At 29.7% G+C, this 16,136-nt stretch overlaps 1 protein-coding gene across 2 annotated transcripts in view; it reads left to right on the plus strand.

Moving 5' to 3' along the window:
• The first annotated feature begins 3,645 nt into the window (after positions 1 to 3,645).
• dve (SATB1_N and homeodomain domain-containing protein dve) overlaps positions 3,646 to 16,136 on the plus strand; it is a 40,497-nt gene continuing 28,006 nt past the window's right edge. The window contains exon 1 of one of the 2 annotated variants that reach the window (XM_040717206.2): positions 3,646 to 3,908. In XM_040717206.2, the coding sequence (XP_040573140.1) occupies positions 3,678 to 3,908 (231 nt within the window). In that variant the 5' untranslated portion in view covers positions 3,646 to 3,677. The remainder of the gene's footprint in view (positions 3,909 to 16,136) is intronic. The other variant, XM_071890188.1, reaches the window with a different exon arrangement.

Below are 16,136 nucleotides of genomic sequence, written 5' to 3' on the forward strand. Positions count from 1 at the left end.
CCATCCACAACCAAAAGATGGGAACCATCAAAAAGGATTCCTAAGAAATAGAAAAATAACTGATATATCTAGAAATATTAAAGCATATGTTGATTCTTTGAAGGAGAATAAAAAGTGTGGGGCAAAATCAATTTATTATTTAGATTACCAATTCCAAAAATCGGGCGAGCTAAAAAAAAGAGCAGATTTTCATCACTATAGTTAATACACTTTTTGTATGAAAACCATAAAAACTGTATTAAAAAAATAAATAGATCGAGTAATTACGATTTCACAAATTTTTTCGAATGACAACTAATAACTTAGGAAAAGATATTGAAAATTTTGTACATGGAAAGCAATGTAACCGTCATGTTATTTGATTTTATGTAGGATATATTCTTTCATCACTATTAATAATAAAATACTTAATGATAAGTTGAAAAACATAGACTAAACCTTATTTACAGCTTTTCAAAAATTTAGCTTCATTTACTTAACAGCTTAGTGTATGTTCATAAATTTATAATTAGATATATACTATGTGTACTAGATTAATTTTAACGTGTGATCTTCATTGGATCTCTCAATCTTTTTTCACAAAAGAGGAAAAGGATAGACGACCAATAACGTCACCTTTCTAACTGTAAGCCTATATTTTGTCACGTAAGTTGGGACAACCCTGAATTCGAAATCATAGAATCAACCTTGAGAACACTAATAATAGTCATGAGTAGAGATAACTAACTGAAAATAGATCATTCAAACACCTAACATTAAGTATTTATTTGTTGTTGATATTTTGGGAATATCATTGTGTATAAGTATTCTGAATTGCATTTTGTGAGTCTTAAATTTTTATTAAGCAGTGACCATATTCATTGTGCAACAGTTGAAAATACCGACGTAATTGGGCATAAGCGTTGTTTACTTATATTTTTTTGTTTACAAAACGTTCGGGAGAGTGGCGCTGTCTGGCAGCGTAATAATACAATTCCTAAATGAGTTGTATTATTTAATATAATAGGTTTAGTTATAATAAATCGATTATTTCTCCTATGGATGGCTTTAGTAATGTGCATCTCGCGTTGTCTAAGTACGATCAGTTTATTCGCTAGATGGCGTTTGAAAGATATATATTTGGTACTAAAAAACTTTGTAGACAGCTTTGTGATTGTTTGAATAGGTATTGTTTGAGCGGGCATCAAAGATGGACAAGATCAAAAAGTAAATACGACCTATTTTACATTTTTTCTTCGGACAATGGTAAAACGCAAGCCAGATGGGTGAAAATATGAATAGTATTTATGGTTCTGATACTGTAACAACCAATCACGCGCAATTTTGGTTTCGTCGATTCCGTTCTAGCACCACGCTCTGGAACGCCAATTATCATAAATGTGGATAAAATAATGGTCCGATCGTCATGTAAGCACTATTTTGATTTCCAAGGACATTAAGGAAAAAAAATCCATTAAATTTTTTTTCCTACACCTTATATTTATAGAAAAATAAATTAAAAAGGAATACACTATTTGATTGTTGTATGTTGTACCCCAAAACTACATACTCTTTATATCACGTTTCAGATTATATTAATTTTTGTAGTTTGACTATGCCATTGCCTAACTAATAACATATTCAATATCTTTTTTTTTTTTAAAGATTGAGAAATGCAATAAAGATTGTTATATGACGAGGCAAAAGTGAATAAATGACATGACAGGAAGAGATATAAAGTGATGACCAACGAGTCATTTGATATAGCTATTTGAACACTCTGTAGACATTGGTAGTTAATCACACACATAACGTTTCATTTCTTTATCCAGAGCCCCTTATACCTAAGTATCGTAATCTCAGTTAATAAATCATAGGGTATTTTGTTATTTTTCTTATATAAATGGTCTAATAGAGTAATGAAGCATTAGTTTATACTTATCTAAGGATCTAGTCCCAACCAAAGGAAAAAAAGAAAAAAGATATTAACACAATTAGTGAGGTAAATAATACCTTACCAGAGTATTATTGAGTTATAGTTTAGAGTATAGAGCAATTGCAGAAGAATAAGCGTTAAGGATCATCGTTTATTTCTATGTGGGTGTTTTATGAAGAAATGCGGAACGAATCCCTAATTTAACTGTGTTTTACCATTGCGTTATTTGAATAGGGGTCTGGTTTATACTTTGTATGCGTTGATAAGTAAACTATTTTTTATTTTTATTTTATACATATAAGGTTCTTTACTTTGTTAATATTGCTCATATATTTGACACACTAATTAGAAATAGTATCAATTTTAAGAGTAAAGTTCATATCTTTTTGACAAGTATTGATTGAAAATTGGTTAAATGTCCTTTTATCGGATTTATATTTGTCAAACGAGTAATATTAGAGATACTTTATAATTTTATAATGTGGAGATTAACTAAATAAGAAAGGATAAAAACAAACTCATAACACTTTCTATGTTATTTTATCGTAATATGTCGGTATATTGAATAAATCAATGTATTTGTGGTGCAGACGTATTTCTCTTGTTGTAAAGAATTGATAACATTTTTTTACTATTGTAAATATGTACTACCTGTTATAAAAATCGTAGAGACAGAGATCCATAAAGTATACGAAGCAAGGTTGCTATTCACAGACTGGCTTATAACGATGTCCTCCCTTCATAAGGATGTTCTAAAATAGAGCTCATAATTTCAATGGTCCAGGAGGTCTTGAATGTCTCAAGAGTCAATGGAAGTCCATTTCCTGTGAGATTCCCAGGAATGATATGACGGAACGTTGTTATCCTGAGGAGAATTGCCGAAGGAAGTCACTTATAAAATTATATATTTATATCTTATTCCATTAAATAAGTTTGGTTTACCCATTGTTGGAACTTTAAGTAATCGGTTGGACAAAAAAAAAATAAAAAAAATATGATTTAATTTCGAAGCCCTATAAATTTTATTTTGGTCTCAAAAATAAACAAAATTTTAAGTATATGTATTCCAATTATATTGAATTAGATCATTTGCAAACAAACTTAATTCTAACCTATGACATTGGATTGTCAAAATTTTATTGAATTGCATTAAAAAAAAAAGAAGTAAAGGCTTTTTATTTTATCATAACCTTAAAAATTACTTAAATGTGTATATAAATTTAAGCAAAAACAAACAATAAAAAATATATACAAATCTAGTCGGAAAAACAGTTAATTATATGTATTAAAAGGATAATATATATGACAAATCACATCATAGAAGAATGTCCAGAGCTTTCTCTTACAAAAATGTAACCTAATCCCAAGAACCTGGGCAACGATCCCTATATTTTAGTGAATAAAAATGACACAATTAATTGAAAATAATAGCCAAAAATCTCTGAAAAAGAAAATATTTTTTCAATTTTACGTCGAGTAGTACCCCATATTATAATGATTTAAGCGAGCTTCGTAGAGTCTACAAAATTAGAAAGCTCCTTCAAAGAGAGAGAGAGAGAGGGGTAAACCTCCGCTTTAGCGCCTCTTTTTAGATGATAAAGATAATATCAGAATAACAAAAAACGGCGGCGAAGCTACATATTCCCCCTCCTCACAATTCTTGGAGAAAGCGGATAAAAAAGGACTTACACACAAGCATGGAAGAAAAGGAAAAAAAATAAAAAAGGAAAGAGTTTAAGTAAAATTCTTCTCGAGATGAGATATGGATTTGTCTAGTGTGATTCAGACATTCACTGAGGCTTGGATAGCTGCCTCTGCCACTACTTCAACAACAGCATCAACCACTCCCTCCTCATCCCCATCTTCAAGTCATATTTTGAAAATTAGTTCTTCTCAACAGAGCAATCATTTGGAGGAAGGCATGGATTTCAAGCAGGAAGAAGATGGATCCTCCGAATCCCGTGACAGCAGCACCATGGATCATAACAATAAAGTAATTCAAGTCTTTTAATAATTTTGTAAATTGCATGCCTTTTAATATATTCAAAATGAGGAGAAAGAGAGAAGGAGATTAGATCCATCTGGTTATCATTTTATAAAATGGATGGAATCATCATTTTCTATAATCATTTATTCATTGAAAGAAATTAAGAGATTAAGAGGTATCTACCTAACTACGTAATAATATGTAAAGTAGGATAATAAAAATCTTCTTAACGAATTATGAAAAAGATTATTTAATCAATTACATAAATAGTCTATTTATAGTGTAAAAAGTGTAGCGTATTGAAACAAATTATTATAAAATAATTAGTTTCATCACTTAAGGGCAACAATATACAGGGTTAGCCAGCAGAACGTGAGCTCTAGAAGGTGCTTCTTAAATACTTCAAGAATTTTTTATTTTCAATAATAACAAAAAGAAAAAACAACAACTTGTAAACTAGGTCTTTACAAACATGGTCACTCAATATGGCCACCTTCAGTATCAATTACAATCTTTACACGTCGCTGGAAGGCCTAGCAGGATTTGGTGACGAGCTCCTCAGACAAGTTCTTCCACAAAAGGAACTATGGTGACCTTCAGTCAGTCCACATTTGGCTATGGAGTTTTGTTGGTTTCCCTCCCCCACGTGCCCTCATTCAGCAAAGTCCAGCCGATTCAAATATGGCGACCAAGGGGGCCATATCTCTTTGCTTCTTTACATTTCGAACCTCCTGGACTTAATGTCCTCTGTCACAAGGTCTCATGTATGAAAACATGCCTAAATTGTCTTTCGCGGCCCTCATAGTGACCCTAGTAGCCACAGATAAATCGTTAGGTAGGCAATACATCGATTTAGGGTGTTCTATTCGATCTTCTTTCCCAATCTGGGCAGATATTCCGGATCCCTCTTTAAATTGTGCCCTCCACTCCCTGCTTTCCGGGAGAGGTCTTCCTATTGGCCACCTTCAAAACCAGGCTCTTGGAGCACTTCATATTGCCCATAATTTTCCCCAGCTCAACTTCAGTATCTAGATCACTGGTTCTTAATCTTGTTGTCAGTACTGAGACCCACCAGTTTCATATTAATATTCATCGAACTCTTCTTTAATTTGTCAAGTGGAGAGTGTCATCACAAATTTTGTGTGTTTTTAACTCCACCGAACCCTTGGAAATGTCTCATCTAATCCCTAGGGCTCGATCGAACCTAGGTTAAGAACCACTGATCTAGAAGATCTGAGAATCGCTGCCTTTTGCCTTTTTGCTCACTCATAATGACGAGGGGACGAAATGTTTATACCCAATGGATAACTGAACCAGTACGTCAAAAAATAATATCTAAACCTTCCAATATTAATAAGTTAATAAGTCCAAGTTTTGTTGCCCCACCTTGCATGTGTATATATATATGTAAATTGTAGGTATATGTAGTCTAGATTAGTAGGATAGAAAGGATAAATAGGAATAAAAGGATCTAGATTAAGTAGCATTCACTTAGTTAATGCAACTTTGATACCTTTTACAACTATTTCCATCCCTAAATGATAATGTATTTTAATACATATTAATTTAAAATAATTATACTGAGTAAATCATTTTTCTCAAACAATAATCCGATTAGGGGAAAATATGTTGAAAAAATAATCTAATGGATCTTTGATATCCGTTTAAGAAATGTATTTTTTCAAAATTCATTTATACATATTATTTTTTGTAAAGTGATTAAATGTTTTTCGTTTGTATTTTTCAATGTTTTTTTAAACAAAATTAGCCCAAAAACATGATTGAATTAGACTAAAAGTACATTTTTACATATGACGACTTCACATCGGTATAAATAAAGAGCAAGGTCACAACTTGCGGCTTTTAAAACCTCATCCTTTGGTTCTCTAAAAAAAAAAAAATATTTGATAATATTCTAAAAAAATTAAAAATACAAAATTTGCAATTTTTTGCAACTCCTTATCCTTAAACAAAATGATTCTCTTGCCAATTGATACTTTAAGCGTAATAAGTTTGTAAGAATTGTACAAGTTTATTTCTACTCTTAATGAAAAAAAAGTTTTTGTGCCTAACAAAAAAAAAATGCTGCAAGGACATTTTGCTTTAGTGGCAAATTGGTCTGAACAAGAATTTTTTTACACAACCTTTTATTTTCAAAGAAATCAATGTCATAGGTTCTTTTAAACGAAAAAATTACGCTAGTTTTAATACACTTTAACTCAAATAATATTGAGGCAACTCCAAAATCATCTTTGTAATGTCTTAATTGATGAAAACATCTTATGTGTATATAGAATATGAAGGAGGTTTTGTTAATTCTTGTGGATGAAAAAATAAGAAAATTTTATAGAAAAGAAACTAATTTTCTGCATAACCAGGAGACTTAAAAATAAATTCTACTTTTCTTAGGGGATAAGAAAGATAAAGCCCATCTCTTAAGATACAAAAGTTTCTTATTCCGAGGTAATAATTCCGGGATGGGGCCAAGTAGATTTGAATGTATCTAAGTCAAGTATAAGAACTCCATTGAAATTTTAAGTACAAGTACAAGTATTAAGCTTATTTTTTGGAAGTACTTAAGTAATTTACAAGTACTACAAAGAATTTATTTATTGTTTTGTCTCAATCCCAATTTTGAGTTAGGCCCCTTTTATAGGAATTAAATTACTGCAAGTTAGTTTAGGTATCCCTTGTAAAGAAGACAATTTATCGTTCGAAATAGACTGATTTAATCATCTTAAGCTAAGAATTACATCTTTTTAAATTGTCTCCTTGAATCCACTTTTTATTTTTCAACAAATCAGTAGTAATTTTAGATTTTCTAAACAACGCAACTTTATAATCCGATCAGAGTCAAGGACTTCATTTATAAAAATGTATGATTTAAATGTACAATGTACTTATTACACTTTGTGAAAATATACATTGAGTTAAAAACATTAAGAAACAAAATAAATGAAATCTTTTCAAAATTTTCTGTCAAAAGTACTTAGAAGGTATTCATTAAAACTACTTTTTAAACCAAGTATCAGTATTCATGTTTCAAGAATACTTAAGTATAAGTACTAAATTAAAGATTTTAAAGATATTTTACAAGTGCCATTGTACTTAGGCCCATCCCAGGTACCTATTAGTGTTAAAACTCGGCTCTAGACTAATTTTTCTTTCGTTCCGGTCTCAAGTCCCTGAATAACATCTCCATCTCTAATGAAGGAGTTTTTTCATCAATATTTAATCAAGTATTTAGTTCTAAAGTACATTTGTTTAAGAAGAAATATCTTTTTAATTCCCTTTTATATGAATTGAAAATTTATATAAAGTTAACTGTTAAAAAAAAAAACCGTGGAAATAAATGAAAAGGCATATATAAATAAATACATCAATTTAAATTGGAAACTACATAAATTTAATATTTTATCATAAGTAAGTTAGTTACATGTTGCATTAACTTCTGTCTTTTATATTGTTCCAACGATATATCTATCTGTTTGTATATGTTGTGTACAAGTTACCATTTTGTACAAGTTACAACCAAAAAATGAGATGAATAATTTTAAATGAAGGATTTACAGTACTTTTTTGGATGAGCAAAATGCTACAATTGAATATTCCATGGATGATTGATATGTTAATGGTGTAATTTTTCACTTAATTTTTGATTTAGTACTCATAACTAAAATATAACTTCTCTATGGCACAGTACTCAATTCAAATGCCCACAGTTATATTGCTCATAAATACATAATAACCATGAAATTATAGGTTCTAGGATACTTCGCCCAGGGAACTTTCGCCCTTATATATATACAATATTCTGGCTTAAATATATGTTTTCACATATAATTTAAAGTTTAAAAATGGTTTTTTTCCACTTGAAATAATTTGTAATGGATTTTTATAGGGATTAGCCTAAAATGAGTGGATTTAATTCAATTTTAATATATTTAAAATGGAAAATATCAAACATGAATGTTGCACCTTATAATTAAAATGAGTTCAAACCGACTTTTTTATCCACGGTTATACTTCTCATGAGAGAAAATAGTAAGAAACAATGTAAACAAATAAAAAATCTTGAGTAAAGAGGGGATGTGTGTAGGGAAAAAACTAAGTATAGAGATTAGAAAAGAAACAACGGTTGATACGTCTGCTCTTTTTTTCTTTTTTGCTCATTATTTAATAAGCCGCATGTTTGTTAACATCTCTCTCTCTAAAAGAAGAACTCTCGCATATTTTTGGTGTGAATCCATTTAAAAATACATAATAAAATAAATATATATGAATTTAAATATTTTTCATACACTAATTGTGTTTTAAAAGTAGAAGGTTCTCTTCTTAATAGTAGTAATTCATTTTCTCTGTGCAAAATCAAATGTCTCACTCTCGCCGTCTTCTCACGTTCTTACAAAATATTATTCTTTAATCATGAGATGAAGTCCTTTTACCTCGTCAAAAAGTTTACTAATCCTAAGTATTTAAACTATAGATATCCAACATATGTGTATTACAATAAAAAATATACATTTAATTATTCTACTTTGGTAAATGAAAAGTATCACATTTAAGTCACGTTCTTTTTGGTTTTGTATTTTTAAAACATATACAAATTACGTACTTAAAAAAGCCAAGTTTTTTTTACCTTAGAAATATTAGTACATTAGTAGTGTTTTGACAATTAAGTTTGAAGTGAAACCATTATTTTGTCTTATACGTAACTTCCCCCCTTCCCCCCTTCAAATTCAAAGTCACTCTTTGAGAAATCGTGTACCATTAACAAGCCTCTTTAGTCCACATAACTATTTATGAAGTTTTTTTCTTTATAATAAGAAAGGCTAATTAGAATCATGTCTAATAGTGCATCCCCTTTAGATTTTTGAAAAAAACTAAGACTTGATAGGAATGGATTATATTTTTAGAGAGTTTATTTTTATGATAAGCATACTAGCGGCAGTAACAGGCATTGTCCCAAGTAATTAAGTGTCGGTTGAAACACAAAAATTGCTTTGATAATATAGAAGATAACTCCCCAAGAACTCCTCAGCCTGATTCTCCATTGGCATAATCATGGCCTTTGTTCTCGATGTTCATTTCTAACCTCGGCCATACATCCTGATGACGGATCCTTGGGTTTAATGCCATAGACGACCGTTTTGCTTATATTGACGTCATGGGTAATCTCAGTTTGGTCTTATGGAAAACGAACATCTCAAGCACAATAATTCTTTTGGCTTCTATTTTGTCGCCTTTGAAGATACAGACAATATTTATGAATAAAAACAATTAAAATTATTATTGGAATATAGCACAACCTCACTTTTGTAAAACAAAAATAAATATATATATATATCAAAACTCGAGCTGTGAGCATTTTTTAAAGTGAAAACTTAAATATGACCCAAGGGATATATTTACAATACCAACTTTTTCTTTTATAAAGACATAAATTGGTTTAATTAATTCATTTTCAAGACACTATTAATGATGAATATTAGATATGTGCGTATATTGATAATATATATAAACTTACTATTCAACATTTTCAGCTTCGGTCTTCTTTTTTAATCCAACGACTAATAGATTAACAATTATGCAGAATAATACTCTTCAAGGCCGTCAATAGGATTTTTCTGATAAGGGATGTTAAATTTGGCAAATAAATTTGATCAAATGAGGTTTTCTATATCAGAAAAATTAGAAAATTTATTGATAAAAAACTTTTTCCTTTCGACAAATTTGGGAACAAGCTTTTGTTTCAGAGGAAATGTAAAAAATCCCAAACGACCCCCTGGGTCACGTACCTAATACATTCCCCTTTTCCACCCCATAATAAATGACTTAATTTCTTTTGCTTAACTGATGTATTTACAACAGAATATATTTTATGGATAGTAAAACATAGTTTGGAACTTATTTAATTCTAAACATAAGTTATTATCTCTACATTCAGTCATTTAATACTCGTTCTATGTACTAATAAATGGATGGCTTAACATTTGAATACACAATTAACTTTAAAATCACGCAATATCTATAATATAACCTCACTGTTTTGCTTCAATAATTAAATATGGCAAATTATCACTCGGAAACAGATATGATTAAAGTTTGGTATGGAGTATTATTGACAGTAAACAGGCTCAGAAATGAAATTTTGGATCTTTACCTCAATTCAAATCTGAGTTTTGAGGCCTTCAAGATGAAGAAGTTAGCATTTTGATGAATATTTGATTATCGATATTAAAGCAATAATAGACAAGGTCAACACATTATTGAAAAGCTATCAGTATGCTTAACAAAACTTATGTTATAATTTTTTTTTTTTTTCTAAAGGTGAGACTGATGAAAATCATTTCTTCATTTTCATAGTATTTTTGTAGATTTTCGATGAAGCCTTCTGTTAACTATATAATACAAGTTGTAATTTTTTAAAATTCACCATTACTTCTCATTCCATTCTACAGTTTAAAAAAAAAATTAAAACGGTTTCACCTTTATATAGTTAGAATTTAAAAAATAAAATAAAAGAGCATATACTTTGAAAAATTTAACTTAAAAAATAAGGGTTAACTTGTTTTTTTCATATCAAAAATTTAAAAAAATCAAAACATAAGTTTTGTTAAGCTAAATGATAACTTTTTGGTCCCATCATTGCTTTGCTTTACGAAATTTGGCTTATCGAAAATTGATCAAAATTCAAATTCCTTTATCTTTATTAGTCAAAATTTCATTTCTGTCTGGTCTACTGTCAAAAAACAAAAAACAAAAAAAAATCATACCAAGTTTCATTCAAATCCGTTTCTTTGTGAAAATTTCTTACGAATAGATCCATATATATATATAATACTTTATCTATTTTATATAGTTAAGTAAATATTTATATTTTAAAAATAGATGCTGATAATAGATTTTCCCCTACCATTTAATCCAAAGGTTTGGATTAAGTGGTTTAGAGCCAATTATTATATCTTAGTACCTTACTAATCTATTTGTGTTCTTATAGCAATTGATTTGGCTAAGATACTCGGTGGGACTCATTAGCTTTCACCCAAAAGTTGTATTCCTAATTCTACTTATGAAGTTTTACTTAAATAAATATACGTTTTTATTCTTATGGAATTACCATAATTGGAAACGATCATTTAGTCTTTTGTCGACGAATGAATTTGTACATTATAAACCAAGACTTTTATGTATTAATCCTTTAATCCGATACCTTTCCTTTGGGTGGTCCAAATTGACGTCATTAGTGAAGTACATTTATTCATATTGTATGTATGAATGTAAATCCCAATATAACATCATTTTATGCGTTAACATCTTATGATATATAGACGGAATAATCTCATCAGTCTTTATTCAATAATAATTATAATCACTTTAATAAGTACCTATACTCGTACATATTTTGTCAATAAAAAAGATGATTGATTCTTGCTGCTAATAATCTATTATACTATCGTATTAACTCTGAGGAAAGAAGTGAACTATTTATTCTATCGATATTGAATCTAGAAATGGTAATAAGTAATTTTGGAGGAATCGTTAACATAGACTATTTAAATGAGAAAATGGACATCCCTTCCTTCAAGTGACAAAAGCTAAAATATCATTTCCATATCGTGGGTATGGAGTATAAGTGTAACAAGCGAATATTATATTTAAGGATTTAGGTGATAAAAGATTTAAAATCAAGATGCTGAAGCCATGTAGCTATTTTTATCGAATCTACAAAAGGCTAAGTATAGATATAGTATAGGGGGTCCCACGGTGTTTGGAATTAATCTGTATCGTGAGATATATTTGAGTTAAACCATTTTTTGTTGCTGTTTATGATTCCCCGTACAACGCTAATCTCATATAAGACGGATTTGTCTTGTTTCCCAAAATCGCGATATGAAGTATTTGTCTCATTTTGATAATTTATAATATCAGTTTATTTTGAGCTAAAAATCTTATATTAGACCAAAAGCGAATATAACACTTTTGCTCTGGACCCACAACATAATATACAGCCTCCGAGCACTATTCTTTAAAAATGAAGGGGAGGTAAAAAACAATAAAGAAATTGTACGGCTATATGATACTTACAAATTTTTAAAAATGAGGCCTACTGACTTAATACCCCTTTTGCACACTGGGCTTTTACTAAAATCTTCTCTTTGGGGAAGAATTGTTTTGGCCTTATAGACAATTTTGACGGAATGTTTTTTTTTTATAAAAGGAAAATTTGAATAAGACATTTTTTTATCTACACAAAAAATTGAGAAAATTTTTTTAGTAAAACATGACAGTTAAATTTGTAGAGAAAAAACAAAGACTTTTCATTTTCAAATTAAGAGAAAAACAAAATAATAATTGACAAAAAACTTTTTGATTTTTGGACAAATTTTGAAAATTTTGGTCAAAACTGGTATTGTACCTTCCGTAGTCTACGACCAGAACTTGCACGGCCCCTGATAGTACGTATATTTGTGTAATTAGAATTTTTTATTTATATGAAAACATTAACAAACGGGGAACTTTTATGTATTGTTTAAGAATATTGGTAGTATTTTTGAAATAAAAAAAAAACAAAAAAATCTTCCCCCTTTTAGTTGAAGTAAATGTGTGTATTAATATGAAATTTTCAAATAATACCTATACATAGGTATATGCGTATATGTTAATAATTTTTATAATTTAATGATTTTAAATATATAATACATACATGATAGAAGTAAATTATTTTAACCACATAAATTATATTATTTAAGTTTATGTTTTCCTATGAGCTTCAAATTAAAAAGATCTTCTGTTTTTGAGCTTCTATATAACTTCTCTATAAGTTTTACAGCCTTTTCTGCGTTTTGGTTTGATTTGGGAATGACATTCACTTATTCAACACATTTACAATGAGTTTTCGGCCTCTTTATTGCCCACAAATAATCTTGTGAATTGAGGTAAAAAATTCCATAAAAGTTGATTAATTGTAATTTTAAGCCTTAACCTAATCATCTTCCCCGGTATTAGAGATGAAATCGCATCTTGTTACTAAGATAGTCCGACTGTCTGGAAAAAGGAAAAAAAAAAACAATAAGCGCATATATTGCACATGAATTCCATCGTGTCTGTTATAAGTTCGGAAGCTTCGTGCACTTGATTTGAGGCCAATGATAAGTTATTTTATAATGATGATAGCCCTAGACTAATTCACATAAGTACTTGAAATTGCCTCACCATCCAGGTTTTTCTCTTGAGGGAACATCATCTATTCCAACTTGGTTATATTATTTTCGACGGGGCTTTCGAATATTGACAAAAGTTTTTTTTTCAATATTTAAAAAAATGATATCTTTTGACATCTTAAAATAATAGTTCCTCGAAATTAAGCTAAATCTTTAAAAAAAATAGATAATCACACTAACGTACAAACCTATATTTAAAAAATATATTATTTTTGTATATTCCAGTTATTGGTTGTGGGATATTTAGACAAGCTTCAAACATTAGATACCAGAGGATAATTCCTTATGTACCTTTAGATTATACCTGTAGTTGTACCAGCCTAAGAATATATTACAATACTAAGGGACTTGAAAATGAAGTCCAAAATATGGTGTGTTATAGAATAACCTAACACTTAAAAAAACAAAAACCCACTTATTATATATTTTTCTCTCTAATTATCTAGATAACTCTCCCTGATTCATATAAAAACTATTCTTAAAAAACAATTTTTTCAGTAAAGGTTTTTTTTAAAAGTAATTTATTAATAATGCATCTTACTCTGTGTACTATTTATTTCACCAGTCCTTCTATAATACCCAGGCTTAGAGATTGGGCGGAAGAAAATAATAAAAAGGATTTAATAACATTTCAGTAAAATATTATATATATTTAAACTCCCAAATCTTACCCATTATAACCAAGGTCCTTGCTTGCATGCAGAGATAAAGTAAATGCAACCAAACCTATATTCAGCGGGCATGCACGGGAAACTGAAGAAGCGACATCTTATTGCAGAATTATATATTTGAAAACTAGATATAGTCACTTACAGCAGTAACACCCTTCAAACAGATGGCCGTTAGACCAGATTCGATTGATATTTTTGTGGAAAAATTTATATTAAGTGTTATATTGAGGAAAAATTTAATACTATACATTTATATGGACGAACCTTGAATTTACTGGATTTGTTGGAACGTAGTTATAGGAACATTAATTTTTACCGTTCCCATATAGTTTTCATCTTTTATGTCTTTTTCCGCAGTTAAAAAATGAACGAATGAACGGGTTCAAGCCTGGATATAACACAATTAAAATGGGATTACAATATTATACGGTTCTATCAAACAATTTTTAATGAAATATGGATACTCAATTCCCAAATATTTTTACAAAATAAGGAGTTTTTTTATTAGAGGCATATCCAAGATGTTATAGACGGTGCCCGGTAATTTTGCCTTAAATCATTGTTCCTTAGGGCATTCTGCCTCAATATTTCGCCCTAATATATAAATAAATGAAGTTTATAAGTCGTTATTACCTATTTTCGGTTGAAATCAAAATATGCAATATTTATAATTATAAAATTCATTAAATGGTTTTTCTTTCTGTTGGAATAATGATGGAATTATGCTCTTGCCTCAAATTATGCTTCTTCGTCAATCATTGAGTCTTTTGTAGCATGAATAATCCATCATGTCTAATGATAATTACTATCAGGGAAGTGATTAGCAATTCTTCCTTTGGAATATTTGCAGTGTTTATTTATTTTGTTATTATACTAATTTTATTAACTATTTTGTCTCTGGTTCGAATTCATTACATAGTAAGATTTCATCATTTATCTAACAAAAAATAACCATTTAATTCGTTGTATAGTAATATACATTAGTAAGGCTTATACCCGTTCACCCTTTTTCCGTTCAGTCGTTCATTTTGTAAAAACTTTCATTCGCTGTTCATTCAAACTTTCTTTTCCGTTAATTTTTCCATTCAATCCTTCATTTTTGAATGTTTATTTATTCATTTGATATTTTTATAGTATAAAAAGTCCAACCTAAAAAATACTCATTATATAAAACCCTTTATGTTTCGTAATACATAAAAATGAGCCTCAACCCCGTAGCTTACTGAAAGCATAACATGCAATCCCAGGGGTCCTAAAATGATATTCTCCATTTTTATAAAATGGTGTCTAATTTTTCAAATTGTTTTTGTTCTTTTAATATCCTCAAAATACAGGTAGTACTTTCATTCAAGGCAACCTCCAATTTATTTTCAACTACTTCCCACCCTTAAATAATAGATGAACCAATATATTTTTTCTGAGTTACCATATTTGATGAAAAGTGATGACCCGTGGCATAGAAAATATAGGCAAATGCTAAGTGTGCTGTTCATTCAGGGGCGCCATAATGGGTGCAAAAAAAAAAAAGGTTACCCCAAACGTAACCTCGACTTTCGGACCGAGCTTAATTTTTCCAACATTATAATTGAGCCAAGTTGCGCCCATAAAACTAGGGTCTGGGTGGTTTTTATTTTTTAGGGCCTGTCGAATTTCCTTCTTTTTTCTAGCTTAATTTTGTAAGAGGCCTTTGATTGGTTTTAAATTGCTTAACTGTATTTTTCATAAGGTTCTAGATTCCTCCTGTGAGTTCATCCATGATATAACCAAAGTGGTCCTAGTTTGTATATAGTGTTAACCTCTCCAGACAGGTGGGATCTGTTTTTATTATTATTATTTATTGTTAGAGACATTAATGCAAGACCTTGGGGTGGAGGGGGGGGGAGTGCTTGCCGTGTAAGAGGATAAAATTAGTCCCAAATCACTTGTCTATGTTTTCGACTTCAACCCGACCTAAATGCACTTCTCCGACCAGTTAATAACTGTATTTCTTCGTATGAAAATAATAAGTGCATACCAACGGTATACACTATACATATATTCGTGCAGTTGTAATATTTTTATTTCGTAACACTTGTCTACAGTTTTCTTTTTGTGCATAGTTCAATTTTTCATTTTCCATTGGCTATGGATGTTATATTTTTTAATTATTTATTGTATTATTAGAAGTATTTATATTTTCTCAGAATATACTAAATGTGTCAGGCAATTAATATATTCAGCTTTATGTAACAGTATAATATTGAATATACATATTATTGTCTAATATTTTGCATAGGGTGACAAATTGATTCGGATTGGCCCTGTTCGATTGCATGGTTGAGCACAATACCATAAAAATG

Source organism: Lepeophtheirus salmonis, chromosome 7 (genome assembly GCF_016086655.4).
Source record: "Lepeophtheirus salmonis chromosome 7, UVic_Lsal_1.4, whole genome shotgun sequence".
In the NCBI taxonomy this organism is placed as follows: Eukaryota; Metazoa; Arthropoda; class Copepoda; order Siphonostomatoida; family Caligidae; genus Lepeophtheirus; species Lepeophtheirus salmonis.